Source organism: Leptodactylus fuscus, chromosome 8 (assembly GCF_031893055.1).
Source record: "Leptodactylus fuscus isolate aLepFus1 chromosome 8, aLepFus1.hap2, whole genome shotgun sequence".
Lineage (NCBI taxonomy): Eukaryota > Metazoa > Chordata > Amphibia > Anura > Leptodactylidae > Leptodactylus > Leptodactylus fuscus.
In genome coordinates this window covers 57,611,835-57,637,656 of record NC_134272.1, presented here as the reverse complement: position 1 = coordinate 57,637,656, position 25,822 = coordinate 57,611,835, and the positions used below count along the sequence as shown (strand labels likewise).

At 37.6% G+C, this 25,822-nt stretch overlaps 1 protein-coding gene across 9 annotated transcripts in view; it reads left to right on the top strand.

The window, feature by feature from the left end:
- Positions 1 to 25,822, top strand: part of RBFOX1 (RNA binding fox-1 homolog 1) — a 536,290-nt gene that overhangs the window by 440,005 nt on the left and 70,463 nt on the right. For all 9 annotated transcript variants that reach the window (XM_075285976.1, XM_075285979.1, XM_075285974.1 and 6 more), the window contains exon 8: positions 24,888 to 25,020. In XM_075285976.1, the coding sequence (XP_075142077.1) occupies positions 24,888 to 25,020 (133 nt within the window). The remainder of the gene's footprint in view (positions 1 to 24,887; positions 25,021 to 25,822) is intronic.

Here is a 25,822-nt window from a genome sequence, read left to right as displayed (position 1 = left end):
TGGTTTGAGACCACCCTACTCTCTAGTATAAGTCTTTCATATGAAATCTATGGAGGTCTGTAATGAACCACCGTTGTAGCAAAGTGTAAGAGGCCCTTAGTAGATGGCTCAGTACAATGTGTAGTGGCCTGGTTGCACTATTACAGCCAAATTAATGGGCGCAGACATTTATTAGCCATGTATGGAGCCCACCGCTACTGGCTCTGCAAAAACAGCTGCTCTATGTGGATCCCAGGACCCTCAAAGTCTCCAAATGTCCGATTTTAATCATAGGTCATTGATTTTCAGTCTCATTAAAATTTCTAAGACCCACATTAAGGTTTTAGGTAAATTTCTGGATCTGTGTTGAAATAATTTTTTTAGCCTATTTTCTCCCAAAAGTTTTATGTCCTATTAAGTTTCACTGATGTTCAAAATTTTGAGGCCAAGGCAAAGCATGCATGTAATTTGTTTTTATAACCAAATGTATTTATACACTGATACTTATTAGAGATGAGCAAACAGCGTTCGATCGAGTACATGTTCAATAGGATATCAGGCTGTTAGAGATGTTTGATTCGAGTTGAACACCAGATGGCAAACTCACTAAAAATTCGTATCCCCTCCCACCTTCCCTGGCGCTTTTTTTGCGCCAATAACTGCGCAGGGGAGGTGGGACAGGAACTATGACAACGGAGGCATAAAAAAAATAAATCTGAAAAAGTAATTGGCTGGCTAATTCAGGTGACCTCCAATTTATACGAACAATGGATTTAATATCCGGTTCATATGAGATTGTGAACTATGTGACTGTGAGACAGGGGTAGATGTACAGGCAGAGTTAGCTAGGAATTACCTTTATTTAGGTGGGATCCCTGTCAGCTTGCGATATGCGCGAGCTGACTTTTTCCCATAGGAAAGCATTGACCAGCGTTGGTTGGCCGAATGCCATACAAAGTACAGCATTCGGCCAATCAACGCTGGTTCTGTCAGAGGCTCATCTGTGAGGAGGTGGAGTCTAATATCAGACCAGAATGGAGACTGCTGTGGACCGATCTTAGACTCCGTCTCCTCCGGCAGAACCAGCGTTGATTGGCCGAATGCTGTACACTGTATGGCATTCGGCCAATCAATGCTGGTCAATGCATTCCTATGCTGAGATGTAGCAGTGCTGGCCGTGCACTCAGCACTGCTACACCAGAGATGAAGCAGAGCTGAGTGTGTGCTGAACCCTGCTGCACACTCAGCTCTGCTGAGATGCAGCAGAGCTGAGTGTGCAGCAGGGTTCAGCAAACACTCAGCTCTGCTACATCTCTGATGCAGCAAAGCTGAGTGTGCAGCAGGGTTCAGCACATCTCTGATGCAGCACAGTTGAGTGTGCAGCAGGGTTTGGCGCATCTCAGATGCAGCAGAGCTGAGTGTGCAGCAGGGTTCACATCTCTGGGGTAGCAGTGCTGGCCGTGCGCTGAGCACATGGCCAGCACTGCTACATCTCATCATAGGAATGCATTGACCAGCGTTGATTGGCCGAATGTCATACAGAGTACAGCATTTGACCAATCAACGCTGGTTCTGCTGGAGGAGGCGGAGTCTAAGATCGGTCCACAGCAGTCTCCATTATGGTTCGATATTAGACTTCGCCTCCTCACAGACGAGCCTCCGGCAGAACCAGCGATGATTGTCCGAATGCTATACTCTGTATGGCATTCGGCCAATCAATGCTGGTCAATGCATTCCTATGGGAAAAAGTCAGCTCCCGCATATCGTAAGCTGACAGGGATCTCGATGTAATACAGTGACTTGGGCATGTTAGATGCCCCCAGGCATGCTTCTCCTGCTGTCCCAGTTGCATTTCAGAGGTGTTGGCATCATTTCCTGGGGTGTCATAGCAGACTTGGTGACTCTCCTGAGTTGAACAGTGGTTTCCCCCTAAACGAGTATTTATTCCCCATAGACTATAATGGGGTTCAATGTTTGATCGAACAGTCGAGTATTGAGCGGCTACTCGAATCGAACTTCGAACTTCGAACATTTCACTGTTCACTCATCTCTAATGCTTATATAATCTGTATCTATATATATAGAAGCTTAAAATGATGTCCCTGAATCCCAATACAAAACCTGTATGATCTACCATAAGTATATAATTTTATATACCAAACTTCTCATATTCAGCATTGTTGCCCTCCTGAAATGCAATTCTCCAGATGTAACCTCAATTTTTGCACCTTTTTTTTTGGAAAAGTATATAATGTCAATTATGTACATTAAATTCCCAAAGTCAATGTGTATGAAGCCATTAATATAAATCATCAGTTATATATGGAAGGGTTCATTAATTTTTCCCTTGTATTTAGCAATTAGAAAATAAAAAGAAGCCCTGACTTTTTATTATACTCAGTTTGTTACATTCCACTTGGGAATTTGCAAATTGCTTTCTGTACATTTATTATATCCCCTAAGGAACTTATTGTAAAATAATTAAATCTACAGGATATATTTTCTGCTGTTTGCATATTTTTAATTCCTGGATTTAGGCATCCCAGAAATTCCTGTCCTCATTAGATCTGAACCTTTTATAAGAAAAAGCTCTCTTACAGCAGCCTACGGTAAATTGTTAACCTGTAATACCGTGCATGTATACAGAAATGGGCAAACATGAATAATCATTTATAACAATTTAGATTAAAGTATTTTTTTGTGCGTAAAATAGCAGCAAAATAATAATAAATCTGATTTTATATACTACTTATAGCACAATTAAAAAGCAATTGAGACAAGATATTGAGGTTTTTGCATTTTATAGCTACTTGTCTAGCAATTTTATATTGATCTATATATATAACATTTTATTTTTCATTATCTGGTTTCTTATGCATAGGAATGTCTTTCTATGGGAGTTGAGGTAACAGTATTATCACTTGATTGCATATTGTCCATCCACAAAAAGAAAGGATCAAAAAGGGACACAAAAATTTCAACCGTAGTTGAATCCTGCCATAAATGGCCTCAAACATTTGGGTCAACATTTGCATTTGGATTATATACAACCTCTTGTCTCACCACCACATAACTTCCATAGATCATCTACTTTTTCTTCCTAAAGCATCTGGATCGCTTACCTCCAAATTTTGGATGTTTTTGGTGTATATACAAGATGAGTTTATAGATTAACATATTTATTTATTTATAAGTCATCAGAGGGCTGTAAAAAAAAAGTCATCCAGTGGGAAAAAAATATAGAAATGGATCAGAGTGAATAAAAAATAATAAAAAAAGAATCAATACTCTCATACTAATCCTCCATTGTCTACATTTCAATACTTACCTGGTCCCCCTTGGTCACTGCTTCCTGATCCCATGTTGATACATGAAAAATGACCACTAAAATACTTGGAAAGTTACTGGGGCCTCATTTGTCTCTACCCTACATCCTGACCCTGTCTTGGCACGTGGGAAATACTTGGAAAGTTACTGGGGCCTCATTTGTCTCTACCCTACATCCTGACCCTGTCTTGGACATGGGAAATACTTGGAAAGTTACTGGGGCCTCATTGGTCTCTATACTATATCCTGACCCTATCTTGGCACATGAGAAATACTTGGAAAGTTACCTAGGCCTCATTGGACTCTACGCTACATCCTAGCCAATTCATCGCACATGGGAAATACTTGGAAAGATACTGGGGCCTCATTGGTCTCTATGCTACATCATGACCCTGTCTTGACACATGGGAAGTACTTTGAAAGTTTACTCAGCCATATTGTTGATCAACGTCAGTCAGTGATTGGCTGAGTGAACTTTCCAAGTATTTCCCATGTGCCAAGATGGGGTCAGGATGTAGCGTAGAGACTATTGAGGCTCCAGTAAGCCTTGGAACAGAAGTAGCAGGGGATCTATGAGATAACTATGAGTCTCAGCCCGTTCCACAAAAACTCCCCATTAGACAGCCCCTTATTTTAGAATAATGACTAATATAATTAAACACATCAAATTGATGGGATTTGGATAAGTTACAAGAGCCAATAAAAATGTAAAATTTTCTTTGGATAAAATATACCCTTATTGTAAAAACACATTTAAGGATTTTTTAAAAAAATATGTGGCAAAAAACATGTCGCGCAATTTGAACATTGATCAGTCTGACATTTTATAGCGAGAATAAATGAGTCATTATCTTTGTGTCTGTATAATGTGGTAGAGTAGTTTGATACTTTCATGCCTTTGCCTCCAGCTCCTGTACTCTTATTCTGTAATTAATGGGTATTAATTCCTGCTCCTTTCCAAGGTCACCGGCTCATGCCCTCGCTCCCAGGTAAAGCGGCAGGGATTAGTCTGTCTGCTAGTAAAAGCGGCCGTTGAACGTGGCATTCTGTAAGGTGAAGAGTCTGATATATTTTCTCAAAGATGTTCTCATGATAAATAACAAGGGAAAAATCCTCAGCAGCTTGAATTCTTCTTTTGATAATTGTTGAGCTACAGTGAACATTGCTCTCGGTGACACAAAACACTGGCAGCAGATTTCAGAACAGATGTATTGATTGTAGATTGTAATCAGTTCCATTGTCGACGGTAGAAATATGATTTAGGAAGCACAACAGTGTATAAATCAGTCCGTGTTTTTGCTCCTCATGTAATTGTCTGATAAAACTTCAATCAGTTTCTGTAATTAAACTAATGGTCTAAATTAATTTCCAGATCACTAGTTATTCACTCCAATTTTGAAAACGACATTACATTAAGTCCAATTAATAGGATGTGAGTTAACGGTTGAATAGAAAAAATGGACTGTAATGGGCTTTTTTTCCTCCTGTCTTAAACACCTGTCACATCGAAATAATTTTGCAGGAGTTCATTAGATATATGAATGTGTTCTAGAAGCACTAGTGTGTGCATGTGTAGACAGATGGAGGATGGTTCCTTACAATGAATGGTGCATTTCAGATTGCAGAATTTCCCATTAACTTAGATTCACGGTCAAGGCCGTACAGCTTTTCTACCCAGTCAATAGGAAATGCAGACGGCCCCTGGAACGTGTTTTAAGTTTTTTTTTCTTGGATTTAGACAGTCATAGTCTAGCTGAGTGTGTCTCTGTGAATTTATATTTTGGCTCATTTTAGCAAGATATCACAGTATTGCAAGTACTAGGATTTCTGCAACTCTTGTTCATCTGCTTGGCCTACTTGGTCCTCACAATAGGCTTGGCCAAGTGACCCATCTCCTTCAATTAATGCTCAATTTTCCAGGAAAACAAAAAAAGAAGTAATGCTTCAGAAATCTATGAGCTACACCACAACTTTGGCTGAGTAACCAAAGATTGTCACGTCACCCTCTCACTCCTTCCTTAATATAAGTGAATGGAGTCAACCCTGATTTTTTTTGTGACTACAAGTTGCAATTTTCAGACCTTGAGGTTTACAATGAGACTCCATTTACTTACATTATTGAAGGAGTTGCAGGGTGACATGGCAATCTTTGGTCGTATAGGAATCTCAGCCAAAGACACCATTTAGCTATCTTCTAAATGTACAATTGCAAACACTTGTCTCTCTCTGTCCATATGATTGCCAGGGGCAATTGTAACCCTACTGATCAGGTGCTTATCCTCTATCCTATAGATAGCTTATCACTGTCTACTAGATAACTGTTTAGTTATCTACTATAGACTACTATAACTATTAGTTTCCATCTAATAAGCCAATTTATAGAAAAGATATGGAAAAACATTAAAAGTAAACTTTATTCACTATGTGGGCCTGGCTATTATTCAATGTCAGAGCCCACCATGAGGACCACTGCATTTATCAGTATATGTGCTTCTGATCTGCCCTCACAGACTATGGGAAGGGTAAAATGTATCTGCTGAACTTTATTTCACCTACATTACCTTCTTCTTCTGTGGGAGGAGGACAAGATAAGATTTGCCGCTAGCCTAGTGGTTTTAGCCAATGACCTATAACACTGTGGAAGCCCCATGTTAAAGTGGAATGACCATGGTAGCAGAGGGCCTTTTCAGATCACATGACCCTGACTCATGACATGGCTGGAACCCCTGGGTCCAACAGCTGCAATAGTCTGGGTGTTAGGGAAGTGCCAGACAGCAGTTTCCCAGTGCTGTAGATAAACCCTAGAGGAAGGGGCTCAAGAGACAGTGAGCCCTGGTCTGAAACCTCCACTGTCCCTTACTGCTTGCCAGTCCTATGCTAGGTAATAGGCGACAACTGGACGACAAAACCCTTCCTAAATACGTGATACACAAAATGTGGACAAGACAAACAACAACAAGGGAGGGCAGCTAGCCAGTGCAACCAAAAACTCTAAGAAAGGAGTTAAACTGCACACGCCTCCTGCACCGCAGCATGAGAGCAGAGGGTGGCGCAGTGACCCGAACAGGCACAGATGTTACACCCGGAGAGGTAAGTAAATTAACAACCCTTTTAATAGATAGCAAATAAAATTTAATTTTAATATATTTTTACACAACTATTCAGTGAGAGGTTATCCTGTACGTAGGGGATAATTGAATCTGGGGATATCCTGTATAAATAGTTGTAGGATTAATGAAATATTTAGTGCAAGTGGCCTTTACAGTAAAGGATGTTTTACACCAAATGGTCCATCTGCTGTTGGGGGGTCATTGAGTAAAATATTCAGGAAAGCATACTCAGGAAAGCAATTCAATAATCTATTATTAATAGGGGACTTTCTGCAGTTTGCAGCAGGAATTACCTGACAATGATAAAGGGTACCTTAGGGATTTCAAATTCCCCGCAGTTGCCCTGAGCTTCCCCTTTCTTTACGTGAACTGCATTTTGAAAATATGTAATTCCTATTAAATGAGTAGCAATCTCTATCATATGTGACAGAGACGGGAGAGACACTTTATTTTGTCACATAGATATAATAGATAACCCCTGTTATCCTGGGAGACTGTTAAGAACAACCCAGCAGAGGTTGATGAGGCATTTGTACATGTCAGTCCTCAAGACACAATTGATTCTCTATAGTATCTGCAAGATACATTTTAATAGACAACATTCCACTCAGTGCTCATATTTTCATATTATTTGGCTGATATTTGATTTCAGTTATATATATTTTTTAACAATCCATTTCTTCGTCTTGCTTCTTTAGTTCTCAGCTTTCTAATAAGATTTTCTCAGTGTGCAGCCAGCCTGCCTTGGAGGTAATTTCAGCATTACAAATACAAATAATAGAGGAAGGTTACATAAGGTCTTCAGTCAAGAGACTGCATAGACACTCCCCTCAATGAGAGAACATATTCTCCATTCAGACAAAGGTGAATAGAAATTCACCATGCGGCAATCTGAAATGAGTTTAACACCTTCATTACAGTAAAGCCCAAGTTCCTTTATATACTGTATTCAAACAATTGTAAATCATAGGTGGAGGATATAGAAACCATCAAATATAAGATAATATATTGAAACAGTTTATATATTTGTTTATATATCCGTAGTCACACATGGACATATATAGTATAATTATCATATTACTTTGTCACAAAACCAATAATATTTACACATATTGTATTTTTCTTAAGGCCTTCCTGTTGCTTTTTAACCCCTTCATTTGCCTTGATAGTATTTCGGGCAATGTGACCTTAAATATGGTGCCCGCACAGGAGTCATGGGGACACCATAGTGGTAAGGTCTCCACTGTATTACACAGTGAAGACCCAGCAGAAATGACCTGATGGGTGTGTTCTATGATTGTAAGCATTAACCCTTCAAATGCCTCAGTCAACTGTGTCACCTGATAACCAGAGGAACATAATCTGGGCACAGTAACCTAATTCCATGACAGCCAGTTATGAAATTACTATACTTCTATGATAAGTTGCTATACGCAAACTATAATAGAAATGAATGGATTTCTCTGTATACTGCTGTATATTAGTATTGCCTTATATTGTACTGGTGATGAGACCCCTAGGTTTCAATTTTACATTTAAAAATGTAAAAATATATATACAATATCATCTCCTTTCCTTACATCACACATAAAAATAAAAAATAGACTAACAGAAAATGCCCAGTCTATAAATGGAAGGAATATGCAAATATGTTTCCATAGAGGACAGCATACAGAGTCAGTGTTTCCCTATGTACATCCTGGGAAACATATTTTCATATTCCTCCCATAATCCTCCACAGTGGATCGAAAAGGGCTTTGTAAGACTCCACACACCTACATGGTGATCTGTCCCTAAGGAGTGACAATATCCCCATAATCCAGTCTATAAACTTGTAAAATTATTTATACCATAGAATAAACACTGTAACATGAAAAAAAAGAAAAATGGCCAAGCCACCTTTTCTGCCCCCCCCCCCCCCCCATGGAATAAAAAGCAATCAAAACATCAGATAATCTTCAAAATGGAATACATGGAGAAAAAAAATGCATTTTGCCCCACAAACAAGACACCTTGAAGAGCTCTGTACATGGAAATTTAAAAGTTAGGGGTATCAGAATATGGTGAAACACAAAATATAGGTAAAGTCATTTACCAGTCAGTGTGTTTCAGGGGCATCATAATGGTTCTAGTGAATGAAATAATATCAAACCCAAATGTATTACTGGTATGAATGAGAGATTTCTAAAAGTAACTCCCTAGAAAATGAGCATTCTAAGTACAAATTCCCTTTAATTGGACACATATAAACATCATATCTACCTCCACGTAGTAAATCTTTTTAAGTGATCTACATGGCTTCAAGACTTCCATGCCAATACTGCATTGCTCATACTGTGTGAACTATTGCAGGCTAATAAACACTTTAAGGTGAATTTATCTTGCACCTCAGTAATGGAATCTGACTGTGAGAGTGTTTGTTAGCACTGTCATAGCAATCAAAGTAAATGAATCACATTGCTGCCTTTTGGCAACAACTGTGATTTGGGTAATTAACGTTTGACAAGTAGTAACAATGAAAAGAAATTAGCCAACATTAACAGTTGGAGTTACAAATGAATCTAAAAAAGGAATAGACTGGTTTACTCCCTTATGTGAATGACATAGAAGCTTTCGTAATATAATGATGTGAAGAACATTATAAAATTAACAGACATCTGCCCCTGGCAGTAAAATATTATTTGATTTACTTACAGAGGGAAAGAGCAAAAAGTAAATTATACTGTGATCAAGAGTCAAAATCAAGATTTTAATTAAACTGCTCCTGCCAGTAGCAGTTAAAAACCTAATTTCATTTCTGCCACACAGGCAAAATCTAGATATGAGTATGGAAAGGTTCCTTATAAATATTCAATATGAGATGGATTGTGCAGTATGTTGTAAATTCAGAGAGTCAATACTGTAGTAACAAGTGGAACCTCGGATACCTCTTCAATACCTTTCAAATAAAATGTATCACCTTTCATATATATCTCCAGCAACTGATGCATTGTTAATGTGACATGGCCTTATATGTCTAATAAGAAAAATCTGACACTTGTGTCCATAGTCAGTAGGCCTGAGGTCTGTTTCCTTCTGTGTACTGTGTGAAGATATCAAAGAGTGCTGTACCTAATAGACAGTCTGTAGACTAGTGAAGGATATGCCATTAATGTGAGATTGTTGGTCAGTCTGCCCTTATTAATGAGAGATGTCTGGTATTGTAGCCCAATTTATTTTATAGTTTAAAGAGATTCTATCATTAGAATCCCGTTTTAATCTAAACTTAAGAAAGGCTATTCTTCCCCTACCTTTAGATATCTTCTCTGCACCGCCGTTCCTTAAATATCTCGGTTTTCGTCCATATGCTAATTAGTTTTCTTGCAATACTGGGGGCGGTCACCAGGACTCAAACAGCACTGGGGGTGTCCCCAGTGCTGCGAGAAAACTATCCAGTGCTGTCTTCTTCTTGTTTGGCTTCTCCACCTCTTCTTCCTTGTACCGTCACTTCTTCTTCAAAAAGTGCCAACTGTGCTTATCCAGCGCCATTCCTGTGGCTGAATAGGAAAGAAGAGGCGGAGGAGCTGAACAAGAAGAAGGCAGCGCTGAATAGTTTTCTCGCAGTATAAAGGACACCCCCAGTGCTGTTTGAAGGTTGGGGACTGCCCCCAGTGCTGCGAGAAGATGAATTAGCATATAAACAAAAACTGGGATGTCTAAGGAATGGAGAAGACATCTAAAGGTAGGAGAAGAATAGCTTTTCTTAAGGCTATTCCGACAGGGGTTTAGCTTAAAACGGGATGATAGAATCTAATGATAGAGGTTAAATGTTTCTTACTTTTTTTACCATTTTTTTTTTTCAGTTTTTGATATACTGTTGGCATCTAACAAATTAACCAAGTAGCCATTGCCTTTCCATCCAGTTTTCTAGAAACTCACACATTCTAGAAAAGTTGATAAGATTTAGATACACCACCAATATAGCTATAAGAACAAAATATAGCCGCCTTATTCTGTCCATGGTTCCTTAAACCCAAATTCAATCATCTGCATTGGCTGACTCACCAGCAAAGTTAAATGTTGCAAATCTTTAGTATAAAACAATCTAAACAACTACAAAAACAATGTAATTCATCATTATGGATGTACTATGCCATATCCTTACAAATATTTTTTTGTAATCCACATTTTCTATGTTTTATACCGTTATGCTCCACAGAAGTAACCCTTCTCAAAAGTGGATATTAAACATTCCATTATAAGCAAAGTAAAGTGGAAATGAAGTGACTGCTTTTGGGCTTTAAGAAAGATCTAATAGGTTAGGTAGCTGTTTTATCTTGAAAGAATAAAGGCTCTCAAGCATTCAACAGCTGCAGTACTTGGCAATGTTTCCATATCTCTAGTGCTCAACAGTACAAGTGCCTCTTGTATCTCTTCAGTCCCTTAGAACTGACAAGGCAATGAGTACTGATCTTTCTCCCTCAGATATGTTGCTCTGTTTTTCACCATCCCCCAAGCTTTGAGTTCCTGAAGAGTTCCATATTATAAATATTTCAGACAAGTTTGGTAAAAGTTCATAGAGTCTAAACATAGAATTGCAGTGAAGCTAAGCTTAAAGGCAAAAAATGCAAACCTTCCACATAGTACAGTCAGTTATGTATAAAATATAGAGATGAAATTGATACTAACATTTCTATAGCAAAATCTACATACAGATACAGAATTACTGTGTTAATGACAATCCTTGAATGATTTAATGACAATATAGATGTATCGTACACCACTTCTAATATAAAATAGCAAGTTTTGCAAAGTTCTGCAATGATATTAAGGTACAACTTCAATAGTTGTCAGATGAATGCTCACTTGGTCAAAAGTTATTCCTCCCAAATTCCCAATAACATTCAATGTGGATAGATAAATAAGCAGTTGCGGCACAATGCTGGTGATGGCCTATTCTTTTGAGGAAGATTAGACATTGAAATTTAAGATACTTGATTGTTTAATCCCTGATATCTACTAAATAAATGATGGTTAAACATCTAATACAAATGAAAGAAGTCTGAAAAATTATTTGTTCAAAAAAGTCCACAACAAAAAAAAATCATATTTCACCCATCTCCCATTGCTTCCGTTCTTGACAACAGCCAGGTCTCCTACCAGTCTCTACTTTCTATTCCTTCTCAACACAGAAAATGATAGTTCAGCCAATGACTGACTGAGACAGGTCAATTGACATGATATACAACAGTCAAATACAAAAAAGAATAAAAGGTTTATTAGAACCAGGGCAAGTTTTTCAAGTGAAAACTATCAAATATATCTAAACTGACAATTATATACTTATACTTATAGTTATTATCACATAAAATCTATGTGCTTTAAGCTTACTTCATGAAATATTCTAGCTTAGCAAAGTTTAAATCTGCCAGGGTTTTCAAGAGGTTGTATTAGATTAAAGGAAAATGACGGCTTTAGCCAATATTTAAGGCTCCTCCTGGTTAGTTGTTCAGATAAAAAATTCCTCCTTATATGTTATTCACCTGAGTATGGCTATTCTGATAGACAAGACACAGCCCATAGGTCAGAGAGGCACTATGTCTGGAATAAAGCATACTCTTGCACACAGCTTGCATACTTTTGCACACAGCTTGCATACTCTTGCATACAGGTGGCGTACTCTTGCACACAGCTTGCATACTTTTGCACACAGCTTGCATACTCTTGCATACAGCTTGCATACTTTTGCACACGGCTTGCATACTCTTGCACACAGCTTGCATACTCTTGCACATAGTTTGCATACTCTTGCACACAGATTGCATACTCTTGCACACAGCTTGAATACTCTTGCACATAGTTTGCATACTCTTGCACGCAGATTGCAAACTCTTGCACACAGCTTGAATACTCTTGCACACAGATTGCATACTTTTGCACACAGCTTGCTTACTTTTGCACACAGCTTGCATACTCTTGCACACAACTTGCATACTCTTGCACATAGTTTGCATACTCTTGCACACAACTTGCATACTCTTGCACATAGTTTGCATACTCTTGCACACAGCTTGTATACTCTTGCATACAGCTGCACTTGCACATTTAATGTTAAAGACTAGCATGATCAAACAACCATGTAATGTGTATGGGGATATCTTGACTTTCCCTCAATGTCAAAAATAAGGTAAAGATGGTGAGCATTCAGACTATAGCAACGTGCAGGGCCAGATTTAATCCTTATGTTAATGAAAAACATTCATTGTGTATTTGCTTTAAATTCTTAGAAATGTTCTTCCAGAATAATATATTTAAGTAATATAACAGCCTCTATAGAACATCCTAAACATCAGAGTGCTTTATAGGTTAGATATTGCGGTTGACTACTCTGGTTGGAAAAAAAAACAAACACTTAGTTGCAAATGACACCAAGGTACAAAGGTGTCTACCTTAGTAGTCTCAAAAGCGCTTGTACAACATGTCTGTGTAATTCTTCTACGCAGGTCTAATAAAACGTACATCAACCTGTGAAGAATACTTTTACTGGCTTGTAATTATAAGTATTGATATTTTTCGAGCTGGGGCACATCTCTGACCTACCACCGAGCAGAGAATAAGAAATGGAATACAAATATTGCTCTAACATCACGTTTGTTGCTTATTTGGAGAGCGTGCCGCTTTAGCGGAATAAAAATGTTGATATTTCTTCTTAGTTTCACACCAAAAGGAACAATTGCCAGCCAGATTAACATTGAAATTTGGACTAATCTGTGTTTGACTAAAACCTTTCTACCGTGACTTTGTGTAAAAGGATTCAATTACAGTGCGCAATGTTTTGTAAATAACTATCTCACATAAAAAGTTAATTAATCAGGGCTGTGTCAATTTCCTTGTGCCATGTCAATTTGCAGCAAGGTAATTAATCACTAATCGCCCAGCGTGAAGCAAGCTGAGGGACAATTCACAAGTCATTTATTGTCTTTTTGTAAAGCAAATTGTAACACCGAGTCGCGAAAGAAACACATCTCGCCTTTCATAATATTTTTTTTATCATGTTTTTGCATGTTGTAATAGACCGCAGCAACAAGCAGTAGTATTTCTCTTCAATAAGAATAATAAAGAAACTAATGGGAGTGGATTGATTGCCCATTGCTTTCCTGTTATGTCAGTTTTGAGATTACATTGAAAAAACGAACAGTGAAAAATGACTTTTCCATGTGGGGAATGGTGATTAGGCCTGTTCATTAATTAGAATTTTTTTTTTGTTTTCCTTCAATGCATTTTAAATGAGAAGATCCTTTATGAAAAGCAAAAGAGAGTTACATAAAATATAGGCTCAAGCTATGGTTTTATCCCATCACTAGGCAACATGATGGAAATAAGGATGTAATTTTCGTGCAACCGTAAAAATTATTGTTTTAATTATATCAATCCTCCAATAAAATTGAAATGAAGTTTGTTTAAATGGCATCGGGCTGGGAAAATATATCATGTTAGACCCTATGGTCTATGCAGATATTCATAAAAATAACTATTAGAAATTTTATTACTCATTTGCTAAAAGGAAGCTATAGGTAACTTAGTGAATAATAATAATAATAACAATAATAATAATAATAATAATAATAATAATAATATCTTGTGAAAGTAGGGTAGTATGATGCGGCCAATTATTAAATCGCATTTATGGACTCTTTTAGGAATAGGGACCCTTCATAATTGGACGCATTCAAATTATACTTTGGACACTTATGATGTATAATATGTCCATATCCAATCATTAGAAAAGTTATTCCAAATACTCATTATTGCAAATGCTCATTGGTGGGCTGATCACCTTATATGTAGGATAAAACATGCAGATAATTTTCAGCACATCTCCCCATGTAATAAGTAGAGATGAGCAAGTAGTTAAATACTCGATAATCGATATTCGTTTAGAGTAGCCCCTCAATATTCGACTACTCAAATTGAATATCGAATCCTATTATAGTCTATGGGGGAAAAATGCTCGTTTCAGGGGTAGGCAACGTTCGATCAAATTGAACTTACCAAGTCCACGAGTGAGGGTCGGGCTGAATTCTCTGAGAAGTCTTCTCCGTGCAGCGTCCCCGCAGCGTCTTCTGGCTCTGAATTCACTCTGCCAGGCATTGGGCCTGGGCAGAGCTGATGGCGCATGCCTGCACTACAAGAAAATGGCCGCTTAAAGTCAAAGCGGCCATTTTCTTGTAGCGCGGGCATGCGCAGTCGGCTCTGCCCAGGCCCAATGCCTGGCAGAGTGAATTCAGAGCCAGAAGACGCCGCGGGGATGCTGCACGGAGAAGACTTCTAAAGGTAGGAGAAGAACCAGCATTGATTGGCCGACTGTATAGCATTCGGCCAATCAACGCTGGTTCTGCATTAAATTTTTCCATTCGAATAGCGAGTGGTACTTGATCGAGTACGAGTATTTAAAATACCGTAGTATTTGATCGAATACCTACTCGATCGAATACTACTCGCTCATCTCTAGTAATAAGGACAATCCATACAGTCAGATGAGGCAGTAAAAGATCATTCATCCCCCATTCATTGTGCATCGGCCTGTGTATCTATGAGTCTTTGTAACATCTTTTCTCATTGATCGGCACTTCAAGAACTGAAATCTGGCCGCGGCCTTTAAATATGTTTCAATGTGGATTGAGGACCAGATATTCTCCTTAGGATTGGTCCAATACAGGACACAAAATTCATAACACCTTGAACAATAACTGTACTTGTAAAGCACCCCACTCCATTATGATAACAGATGTATCTATGATATATGTGATGGTATTTTGCATTTACAGTCCAATTTTGACCATCTGTCTATGGAATATTTTCCAGGGACAACACCGATTTCTGCTATTCTTATCACTTACGAGTTTCCCTTATTTCCTTATTTTGATTTTATGGACCGCAGCTGACGATATAGAGTATGCCACATCAATGTTGTGTTATCTTCTAGTTACAATTATTATCATAACTTTTGTGAACACCTTACTGTTCATGAACACCTGACTGCATGATGTCTTGAAGATCTGCAAAGTCCTATGACGTATGGGGCACTGTCAGCCTGAGCATTTTGAAGCTTTGTTTATCCAAATCCATTTGGCCAAACATATAAGCCATTTTAATGTAAATGCAAATGAGGTTCAACTAGCCAAATGAGCGGTAACACTACATGACATGCAGCACACCAAGATCTGACCCATGCCTGGCTAGTAGATCCTAATTTGTTTTAACACTAAAGGGCTTATATCATTGGAATGACTGCAACGATATCATTGATCCATTCAGAACCGGTGACAGGTCAGTTAATATTTTACTTTCACTTTAAAAACATACAAACCCAGCCTAAAGAAATCGCACATAAAATACCCACTAAATCTAAGTCAGGACAAATGTAACCTTAAAAAATGCAAAATTTTATAATTGCAAAGAAATTGTTGAATACTATTTAATGACAAAGTTTTAACATGGACATAGCTGGTAGAATAAAACCCATTTTTGTCCTTTTTGCCATCTTTTCTATCTTGCATTTTCTTTTCAGAAAATGAACATATTGTATTATGTAAAGTCCTGAACTTCATAACAATCTTTGAACAGCTGCAAAATCTGATCTTTAGCTTCTGATATTGTCAGTCAGTATGATACAAATGATCCTATTTGTCCCACCTCAGCATGCTTCCTATTATACCATTCTGTTTCTAATTTATTGTCCAGCATCTCTGATAGATTGTCCCCATAGGTGTTCTCGTCTGTGCAAACCGTAACAGTGATATGAATTCAGTTTTGTGCATTGCTCTAATTTTATATTCGATATTTGTTTGTTTCAGATGAAATTTCCAATCACAAATTAACTCCATACTGATGTGACCTAGATACATTGCTAATGTTTCCAGATCTTAGGAAAGCCTTTAGTGTATAATGTGTCTGGATGTGAGAACAGATCAGCGGAGTTATGCATAATATGTATTTATATTTCTGGCTGATGGCACACCTTTCTCTAGGCATATGGTATTTTCATGCAAATTTCCACCATTGCACAAATTAAAAGAATAATTGCCTATTTCTATGCTTTTCTACTTTTATGATCCTGGTCTAAGAGATGCCCCCTGCTGGTCTCTGCATCTGCCACTTAAAGCAGTAAAACGTTAATGTGCGCTTTGTAGCACTTAGGTATAGTGCTGATCTTAGGTGTCTATGCTTTCTGTGGCATTTAGAGGCTGGGTAATGAATGAACAATAATCAGGTTATAATTATGATTAGAATGTAGTCATATGTATAACATGTATATAATCACATATATATAAATATACTCACACCAAGGTTATAAATATGGTTATTGAAAGTAAATGAACCTATACTACTAAACATAAGGAGCATTCATCTGTTTTAATTGGACTGATTCACAGATCCAAATCATTTCAAGTTGATTGAATTCTTAAGTGCTTCTCCTTAAGTTCTAATATAAAGAGTCATTCAGATGTGAATAGGGTTCTGCTAGTTTCAAGGGGGACCATGATGCTGGATCTCCCTTCTTTCACCCGACTCACACACTTAAAAACACAGTTGCCAGTGATCAAGATGAATGTGCCTGTCCAGCTTGGTTAACTTTAGGTGCCTCATAAATAACAAGGAGGCTCCCTCTGTCACCCCATAGGCACCCCACTATCTATTTTGGAGTGCTAAGGGATTTCAGAGGCAGACATGGACCTGACAATGGCTACTAAGTCTAGTAGAAGCATTTGTTCCTCTTCAAAAAATATTGAAATGTATTTAGAAATTTAAATGTTCCTAATATCCCACTAACTGCCCACATGTAACCTCCGATCCATCAAAGACCTCCTACTCTGCTCTTATCCGCTTTTCACACTACCGTCTCTAAGATTTCTCCCATGCATCCTCCATACTCTGGAACAAAGGGCCCTCTATGCCACCGTGCAAGTTAGTCACTGCTAGTATTACATTTGTTTGTATATTTTGTTTACCGTACTGTAGGTAAACCCTCAAATGTACAACACAATGAAATTAATGGTTATATATACATTCGATAATAATATTTCTACTATTATTTAAAAAAGAATAAAGTAGATATACAGAAGTGTCTGCCCTTAACTTAGCTTTAGCAATTCAATTCAATACAATAAATGTCACCTTCTGCCAGCAAGACCCACAAAGTCTTGTACTTAACAACACAATGATTGGGTAATTGCACATAGACACATAGAGGATTAATAGCTTATCACTGTGGATTATTACATCATGTCACAAAGCATATACAGTCCTATGAAAAAGTTTGGGCACCCCTATTGATCTTAATCATTTTTAGTTCTAAATATTTTGGTGTTTATAACAGCCATTTCAGTTTGATATATCTAATAACTGATGGACACAGTAATATTTCAGGATTGAAATGAGGTTTATTGTACTAACAGAAAATGTGCAATATGCATTAAACCAAAATTTGACCGGTGCAAAAGTATGGGCACCTCAACAGAAAAGTGACATTAATATTTAGTACATCCTCCTTTTGCAAAGATAACAGCCTCTAGTCGCTTCCTGTAGCTTTTAATCAGTTCCTGGATCCTGGATAAAGGTATTTTGGACAAACAATTCAAGTTCAGTTAAGTTAGATGGTCGCCGAGCATGGACAGCCCGCTTCAAATCATCCCACAGATGTTCAATGATATTCAGGTCTGGGGACTGGGATGGCCATTCCAGAACATTGTAATTGTTCCTCTGCATGAATGCCCGAGTCGATTTGGAGCGGTGTTTTGGATCATTGTCTTGCTGAAATATCCATCCCCGGCGTAACTTCAACTTCGTCACTGATTCTTGAACATTATTCTCAAGAATCTGCTGATACTGAGTGGAATCCATGCGACTCTCAACTTTAACAAGATTCCCGATGCCGGCATTGGCCACAGAGCCCCAAAGCATGATGGAACCTCCACCAAATTTTACAGTGGGTAGCATGTGTTTTTCTTGGAATGCTGTTTCTTTTTGGACGCCATGCATAACGCCTTTTTTTTATAACCAAACAACTCAATTTTTGTTTCCAAAATGAAGCTGCCTTGTCCAAATGTGCTTTTTCATACCTCAGGCAACTCTATTTGTGGCGTACGTGCAGAAACAGCTTCTTTCTCATCACTCTCCCATACAGCTTCTATTTGTGCAAAGTGCGCTGTATAGTTGACCGATGCACAGTGACACCATCTGCAGCAAGATGATGCTGCAGCTCTTTGGAGGTGGTCTGTGGATTGTCCTTGACTGTTCTCACCATTCTTCTTCTCTGCCTTTCTGATATTTTTCTTGGCCTGCCACTTCTGGGCTTAACAAGAACTGTCCCTGTGGTCTTCCATTTCCTTACTATGTTCCTCACAGTGGAAACTGACAGGTTAAATCTCTGAGACAACTTTTTGTATCCTTCCCCTGAACAACTATGTTGAACAATCTTTGTTTTCAGATCATTTGAGAGTTGTTTTGAGTAGCCCATGATGCCACTCTTCAGAGGAGATTCAAATAGGAGATCAACTTGCAATTGGCCACCTTAAATACCTTTTCTTATGATTGGATACATCTGGCTATGAAGTTCAAAGCTCACTGAGGTTACAAAACCAATTTTGTGCTTCAGTAAGTCAGTAAAAAGTAGTTAGGGGAATTCAAATCAATAAAATGATAAGGGTGCCCATACTTTTGCACCGGTCAAATTTTGGTTTAATGCATATTGCACATTTTCTGTTAGTACAATAAACCTCATTTCAATCCTGAAATATTACTGTGTCCATCAGTTATTAGATATATCAAACTGAAATGGCTGTTGCAAACACCAAAATATTTAGAACAAAAAATGATTAAGATTAATAGGGGTGCCCAAACTTTTTCATAGGACTGTAAGTGTATGTGTATATGTGCATATGTGTATATGTGTATATGTGTATGTGTATATGTGTATATATATTCATGACTTTCAATTATATGCACCCCAATATGCAAACAAACAAAATTATTCCACCCAAAACCAAAGCACATATGGCTACATCAACAACACCAAAAAAAGGATATAGGTCTTAGAAAGTGACAACCCCAAACTGATGGTTTAATTCAAGAAATGTACTAAACTTAAAACAATATATATCAATTTGGTATCACTCCAATCATACCAACTTATTGAATAAAGTTACCATGTAAGTTCAGTTTCACGGTGTATGGTGTAAAAATAATAATAAAAAAAAAATCTATGGAGAATTTCTGTTTTCTTCCATCACCCCCCCCCCCCCCCAAATGGTAACTAGCGTAGTGGCAATAAAAAAATAAGAAGTAAAGCTTCATTGGCTACATTTATTTTACTTGGAATGGATTGATGAAAATAAGTGCTTGGTTTTGACGACCCTAAATAGGCCGATCCTTAAAAGGTTAATATATCACTTGTTTGTTATAGCTATAACTTATCTAGCCATTGGAGCTCTAATATAGATTTCTAAACCCTCTATAGTTACATGGCAATATAATAACATTGATATTAAATTCTTATTTCCTCCAGCCACCAGTAGGAGGCGATAGGACGCCTACAGCATACTGGCTTAGTAGAAATCTAGAAATATATAGAATGATCTCCTTGTAATGGTAAAATGCAGCTGACTACATATATATATATATATATATATATATATATATATATATATATATATATATATATAGTGGTGGCCAAAAAAATCGCACCACCACATGATATATATATATATATATATATATATATATATATATATGTGTGTATCTATCATAGAATGTTGGATATATTTAGAATAAAAACATAAAAACAAAAGTAGTGTTCAAGTCCCTTGTCACATATCTGTATATGTCTTGTCAGCATTTTATCCATTTGTCCTACTTTTGCCTTCTTACTCAGGTTTGTGATTTGTGACTGTTTTCTTGGAAATGTCTACTGATCTGTTCAAGGGAAGTGGAAGGTTTCAAAATGTGAATTCTCTTGAGTCCACTAGATGATGTTATCACTTTACATCTCTCTTGTGAGGATTCACAAACTAAAAGGCTTCTATATCTGTAAGGTTATATGTACCCTGTATAGTTCTATAAATATAACCCTGTACATAAAACGTACATAGCTGCCCTTCATTCTCTGCTTGTTGTGTTTGCCTTTCACGGTATTTCATCTAATGCAGGTGTATTGCTGGCTCATATACGGGGGAAGAAACTTTCATCAAAATATATATCTTTTCTTTAGTTGATCTAAGGAGTTGCTAGGCTAAAATTGTAAATCTATATAAGAGAAATAGAGTTTGTTTTCTAAATCAATCTTATAGTCCTATAAGACATATACCTAACCTCTCTAGATGATCAAATCACCCCAGTACAACGTAAGAAAAGCGCAAAGATTGAATGAAAAATTAAGAGAATGAGCAAAAAAGAAATCTAAAACACATCAATGTTTGGTGTGACCCTTTGTCTTCAAAAAGAAAAATCAGCATCGATTACTCTCAAATCCTTCTATTTCATTATATTATCCCATACAGACTACTATAATAGTAATAGTAATTTAGTGGGGGGCCATGTCATCTCTTCTAGGACTCCTCCTCCAAAGCGTAGTCCCACCAAATATTGAAGTGACCTATACTTGCTTATGCAGTCGTTCCTTTGCATCTGCTGGAAGCCTAGGTCTAAGGTGGCATCTATGGATAAATTTACACACTGCCGATTTGTTGAAGAAGTCTCTAGTTATATGAATGGAGTTTGCAGAAATCTATTTTCTTGAAGTTGAAATAATCCAATTCTGATGAATGGAAAAAATCAGAACAGTCAAAGAAATGTCTGTACTTAATATGTATAACATAATGAGGCACAATGATACTGTGACACATATGGTGCAAGGCCCTTTCTTGCACCAAACGTGCACCATGACCCCTGTTCCTCCATCCCGCTCTCCACATTGTGTGATTATGGGAGGAGCAGGTTGGGGCGTCTCGGCCAGACCAATTCATTATAACTCACGTAAGTTGAGCTGCAGTGAAGGTACTTGGCCGGACAGCTAGACAATGGACAGAACTTTCTACATCCCCCGTATTGTGTACTGGAGAGGCACCCAAAGCGGCTCCATACTGATGATCAGTCTGGGGGCCGAGTATTGGGTATTGGTCCTCTATTGATAAAGCTATTTATGGCCTGTCCTCAGGATAGATTGTAAAAAGGGAAGCAAGAAAAAACACTTTAAGGCTGAGGTACTTCATGGTGCGTAAAATTACTATTGACCGACCTGTCAAAAAATACTTAAAATAACACAATGCAAAAGTGTTAAAAAACAATAAAATGATATGCCATTAACCTGCACACTTATTTCTTCTAAATACTTTTTTAAAATGTTCTTAATTTCACGTGTTTTTTTTATTTTTTTTTTAAATGTTAGTAATACTTTTATTTATTTTCTAACAGTTTACTAAATTTTTTTCTGTTGTGTTTTAAGTCCTATAAAAATTATTAAAATACCATTCTATTCTGTAGATTGTAAGCCCTCGCGGGCAGGGCCCTCTACCCCACTGTGCCAGTCAGTCATTGTTAGTATTATATCTACCTGTATATTCTGTGTATTGTATGTAACCCCTCAAATGTAAAGCACCATGGAATTAATGGTGCTATATAAATAAATAATAATAATAATAATAATAATAATAATAATTCTGTTTCATTATGAATCCACACAATACAGAAAGTGCATTTTATATTTCACTGTTATGGATTTTATTGTAATCTATGACAGCATCAATTCTTGCACAAAAATGGCATTTTTAAGCAAAATGTTGAGCAATATGAGCCTTCCGATTATCTATTCCCTCCCATCTCTATATCCCAATGCCATGTATTCACACTTGCTCCATTACTGAAGGACAGCGGATGCAGTAATGTTGCGCTATTCCATATTCCGCTCCCTTAAACAGAATGCTCTATTGCTCTTCATTGTTGACATTCTGTTTCATGTTATATCTCAACATCTAAATCCTGACAGAATTACTGTAAACCCTGCTCTTTGCTGAAAGGAATCTCGTAAAGCCTGGAAGGTACTGTAGCCAGGTGATAATGGATGGGTTAGCATGATTTCGGTAATGCCTCTCACAGGCATTACAAGCCGAGCTTTCTGCAGATCATAAATGTTCTTTTTTGTTTTCTCATTTCCCTTACTTCAAAACCTGCTACTCTGCTATCAAGAAATATTACAGACAGTGAAATACTCCGGTTTTCTCTGCCTTACTGGAAATATAGTCGAGAATAAATAAATAATGCAAAATGAATATAGAACATCCTGAACACAGTCATTTATAAGCCGCGGCAAAACTTTTTCTTTCCAATTTGCAGATAGTATATAGATTTCATTTTGGAAAGTCGCTGTGTCTTAAAAACCTTTTTTTCATCCTCTTTTGTATGCCGGCGTTCGGAGTGTAGAAAGCGAACAATAGGCTGCACTTCTATAGCAAATTCCTTGGCGAATAATCTCAAGCTGACGTGAACCTACAGGAATATAGTTTATTAGGGAATTGCGTAAACAAAAATTCCCCAATATCATGTTGTCGCCCGCTTTGTCTACATTCTGATAATATGGAAGGACAGGAGGGAAATCTAAATTCTCAGTGATTTCCCTATCAGGTTGGTTTACTGATGGATTTGCAGAGCAACAGAGGAGAATATGTCATTTGCACAGCTCGGCAGTATTTTCTAACATTCCCACTGCTAAATAGAGAGTTTCCAATAATAGCTTTATATTAGGGAATTACTGTATTTAGTTTAAGCTTCAGGACAAGTTATAGAAATGGGAAGAAAGCCTTATACTGAAAGCAAAATAATAAAAAAAATTCCAACCAGTCCAACAATTATTCATTTTTGGCAACCCTGCTTAAGGCTAAAGCCACACAAAGCAAATGACAAAAATGCTGTCAAATCACTTCCGATTTTGCATTTTTGTCGTCCCCACCTATGGAGTATTTTATCCATAGACTGATATGTGGGGAAGAGGTGTATGTAGGGCAATGATGAATGCTAGTGTTGGTGCTGTATTATTTCCACTGAATTTTGTTCTGCATACATGGAAACATTTGCATCTCTGGTTTGGCTTTTATTTGCACACTTTTATTACCAATGGAGTATTAGCTAGAAATTAAGTTACTGTACACAGTTATGGGTCTTCATTGAGAACTAGGGTTGAGCCGATCTTGAGATTTCAGGATCGTTTTTCAAATCCGATTTTCGATCATTTTCCAGCCGATAGCGATCGTTAAATTTGCTTGATCGCCAATCGAGATCCGATCTTTCCTGATCACTCAACCCTAATGTTAGCTTTTCCCACAATGATTGGCCAGTAGCCAAGCATTGTGGGAACTAACATGAGACCTGGATCCTGCCTAAAAAGATCAGGATCGGAATTCCGAACGTGATCGTGAAATTTTCTGATCCGATCTTTTCTGATTCCGATCACTCAACCTATTGAGAACCAGTACCTCCATCCTGATCTGCAATGGGAGGTGGCTGTTCTTATAGTATACCTTTTTCTACCATAAGACGTCGTTCACATAAACTTTCACTCATTTTTTGGTGTTTTGGTGTGGCTACATTCACATCTGTATTGGTGTCTCCATTTGGAGAAATAATGCTGCAAGTCCTATTTTTTTCGTCCAGCAGTTTGATCTTAAAAGACTGAACACCCGATAGACCCCAATATAGTTAATGGGATCCATCCGGCTCCATATGTGTCCACTGTTGTAGTAGTTCGCCGTCTATTGCTTTGGTCCTCCGACGGACCAGGATAACGGATAGACCAATACTAGTGTGAATCTAGCATAAGCTGTTTTGAGCCTTAACCAAGTGTGGCTTCAGGAGGAATGGGACATATAAAGGAAGCAGTTCTACTTCTTTCTTCTTTCTAAATTCCTTTCTTATCTTTGGCTCAAAAGAAAACGCAGCAAAATCTGCCATAAGTCTTTGCCTACGAAAAGCAACGGGTAGTACGATTTTTCTGGCCTGTGGCTTTGATTTTATAAACCAGAATTTTATCTAAGATATAAACTGATGTAAGGAAGGATAAAAACATTGCGCGGTTCATCCCTTTGCTACTTTTTTATTATGTTATGACCCTTAACATAGGAGTTATGTTTTTTGACATATGTCCTGAATTTTATGCTTCTGTGTTATTTTATATGGGAGGATGCTGCCAATTGCCAACAGAAGAGACATTTTCATATTCTGTCTGGAGATTGGCTGGTAGTCCCCATAGGTAAGAAATGATCTGTTGGATCATACCACAGTTTTACAAAAGCCACGTAAAGGTAGCACGGTGCAAGATTTCGCTTGATCCTTAATGAACATGGCATGCGTAACTGTATGGTATGGGAACACTTGTGAATATTTTGTATTCCAGATGGGTTAGTTTAACCTCAATAACCGTTCTATGGTTTTGTTCTATTCTAGTACCTGGCTTCCCTTATCCTGCTGCAACAGCTGCTGCTGCGTACAGAGGAGCACACCTCAGAGGCAGAGGACGCACGGTCTACAACACATTTCGTGCTGCTGCACCTCCTCCTCCAATCCCTGCTTATGGCGGGTAAGAACTATATCCTTTTATACTATTATAATCATTTCCCAGTGGCAAAAATAAACTATGTAAGAGAGAAATGCATGCTGTTCTTGTCTTCCCTCAGAAACTAACACAGCATGTTGCTAGGCCAAGTGCCTGAAGTTGTGCACCTTGCACAGGCTATTGAAAAATGACTGTAATTTGTACTGTCATGGTTGGTGGCTTTAAGCATTTGATATGTCACATGTTGTTATGTAAATTCTACCAGAGCCTAAATGCTGCAGAAACAAAGAAATTGTTACAATTGAAGATGTATCTTTGATGATTGCAAACATCTGGTCATTAAGGAGATTGGATGAAGCCGAGACTGTGAAACTCCCCTCAGATTCTGATTAATATGGTTTCAATGCACCAATAAAAAGCCATTTTTTGTGTTAGCCAGGGATGCAGGAGCCTCTAGGAGAAATTGTATGATCCGCCATCGCCCACAATGCCCCTTGTATATAAAATACGCGAAGACAAAAGAAATAGTTCAAGCATTGCTGTGCTTTATTTCACTTACGAAGATGAAATTTATATATGAAATGGTTTCCTGCCATCTAAATTTTAGCCATCAACCAAAGCAGCTTATTGTCTGTCATAACTTAAGCATTGCAGAAGCTGAAGATATAAAGTTTATCGACAAAAGTAAATAAATATGACATAAACATAAAGCGATATGGTAGTAAATGTGCAGTAAAACTTTAATATATTTATTAAAATGGGAGTTTAGAACAGTTGGCATTGTGCTTGGAAATTCAGCGTCTCGGCTTTCAGCTATATCATCTCG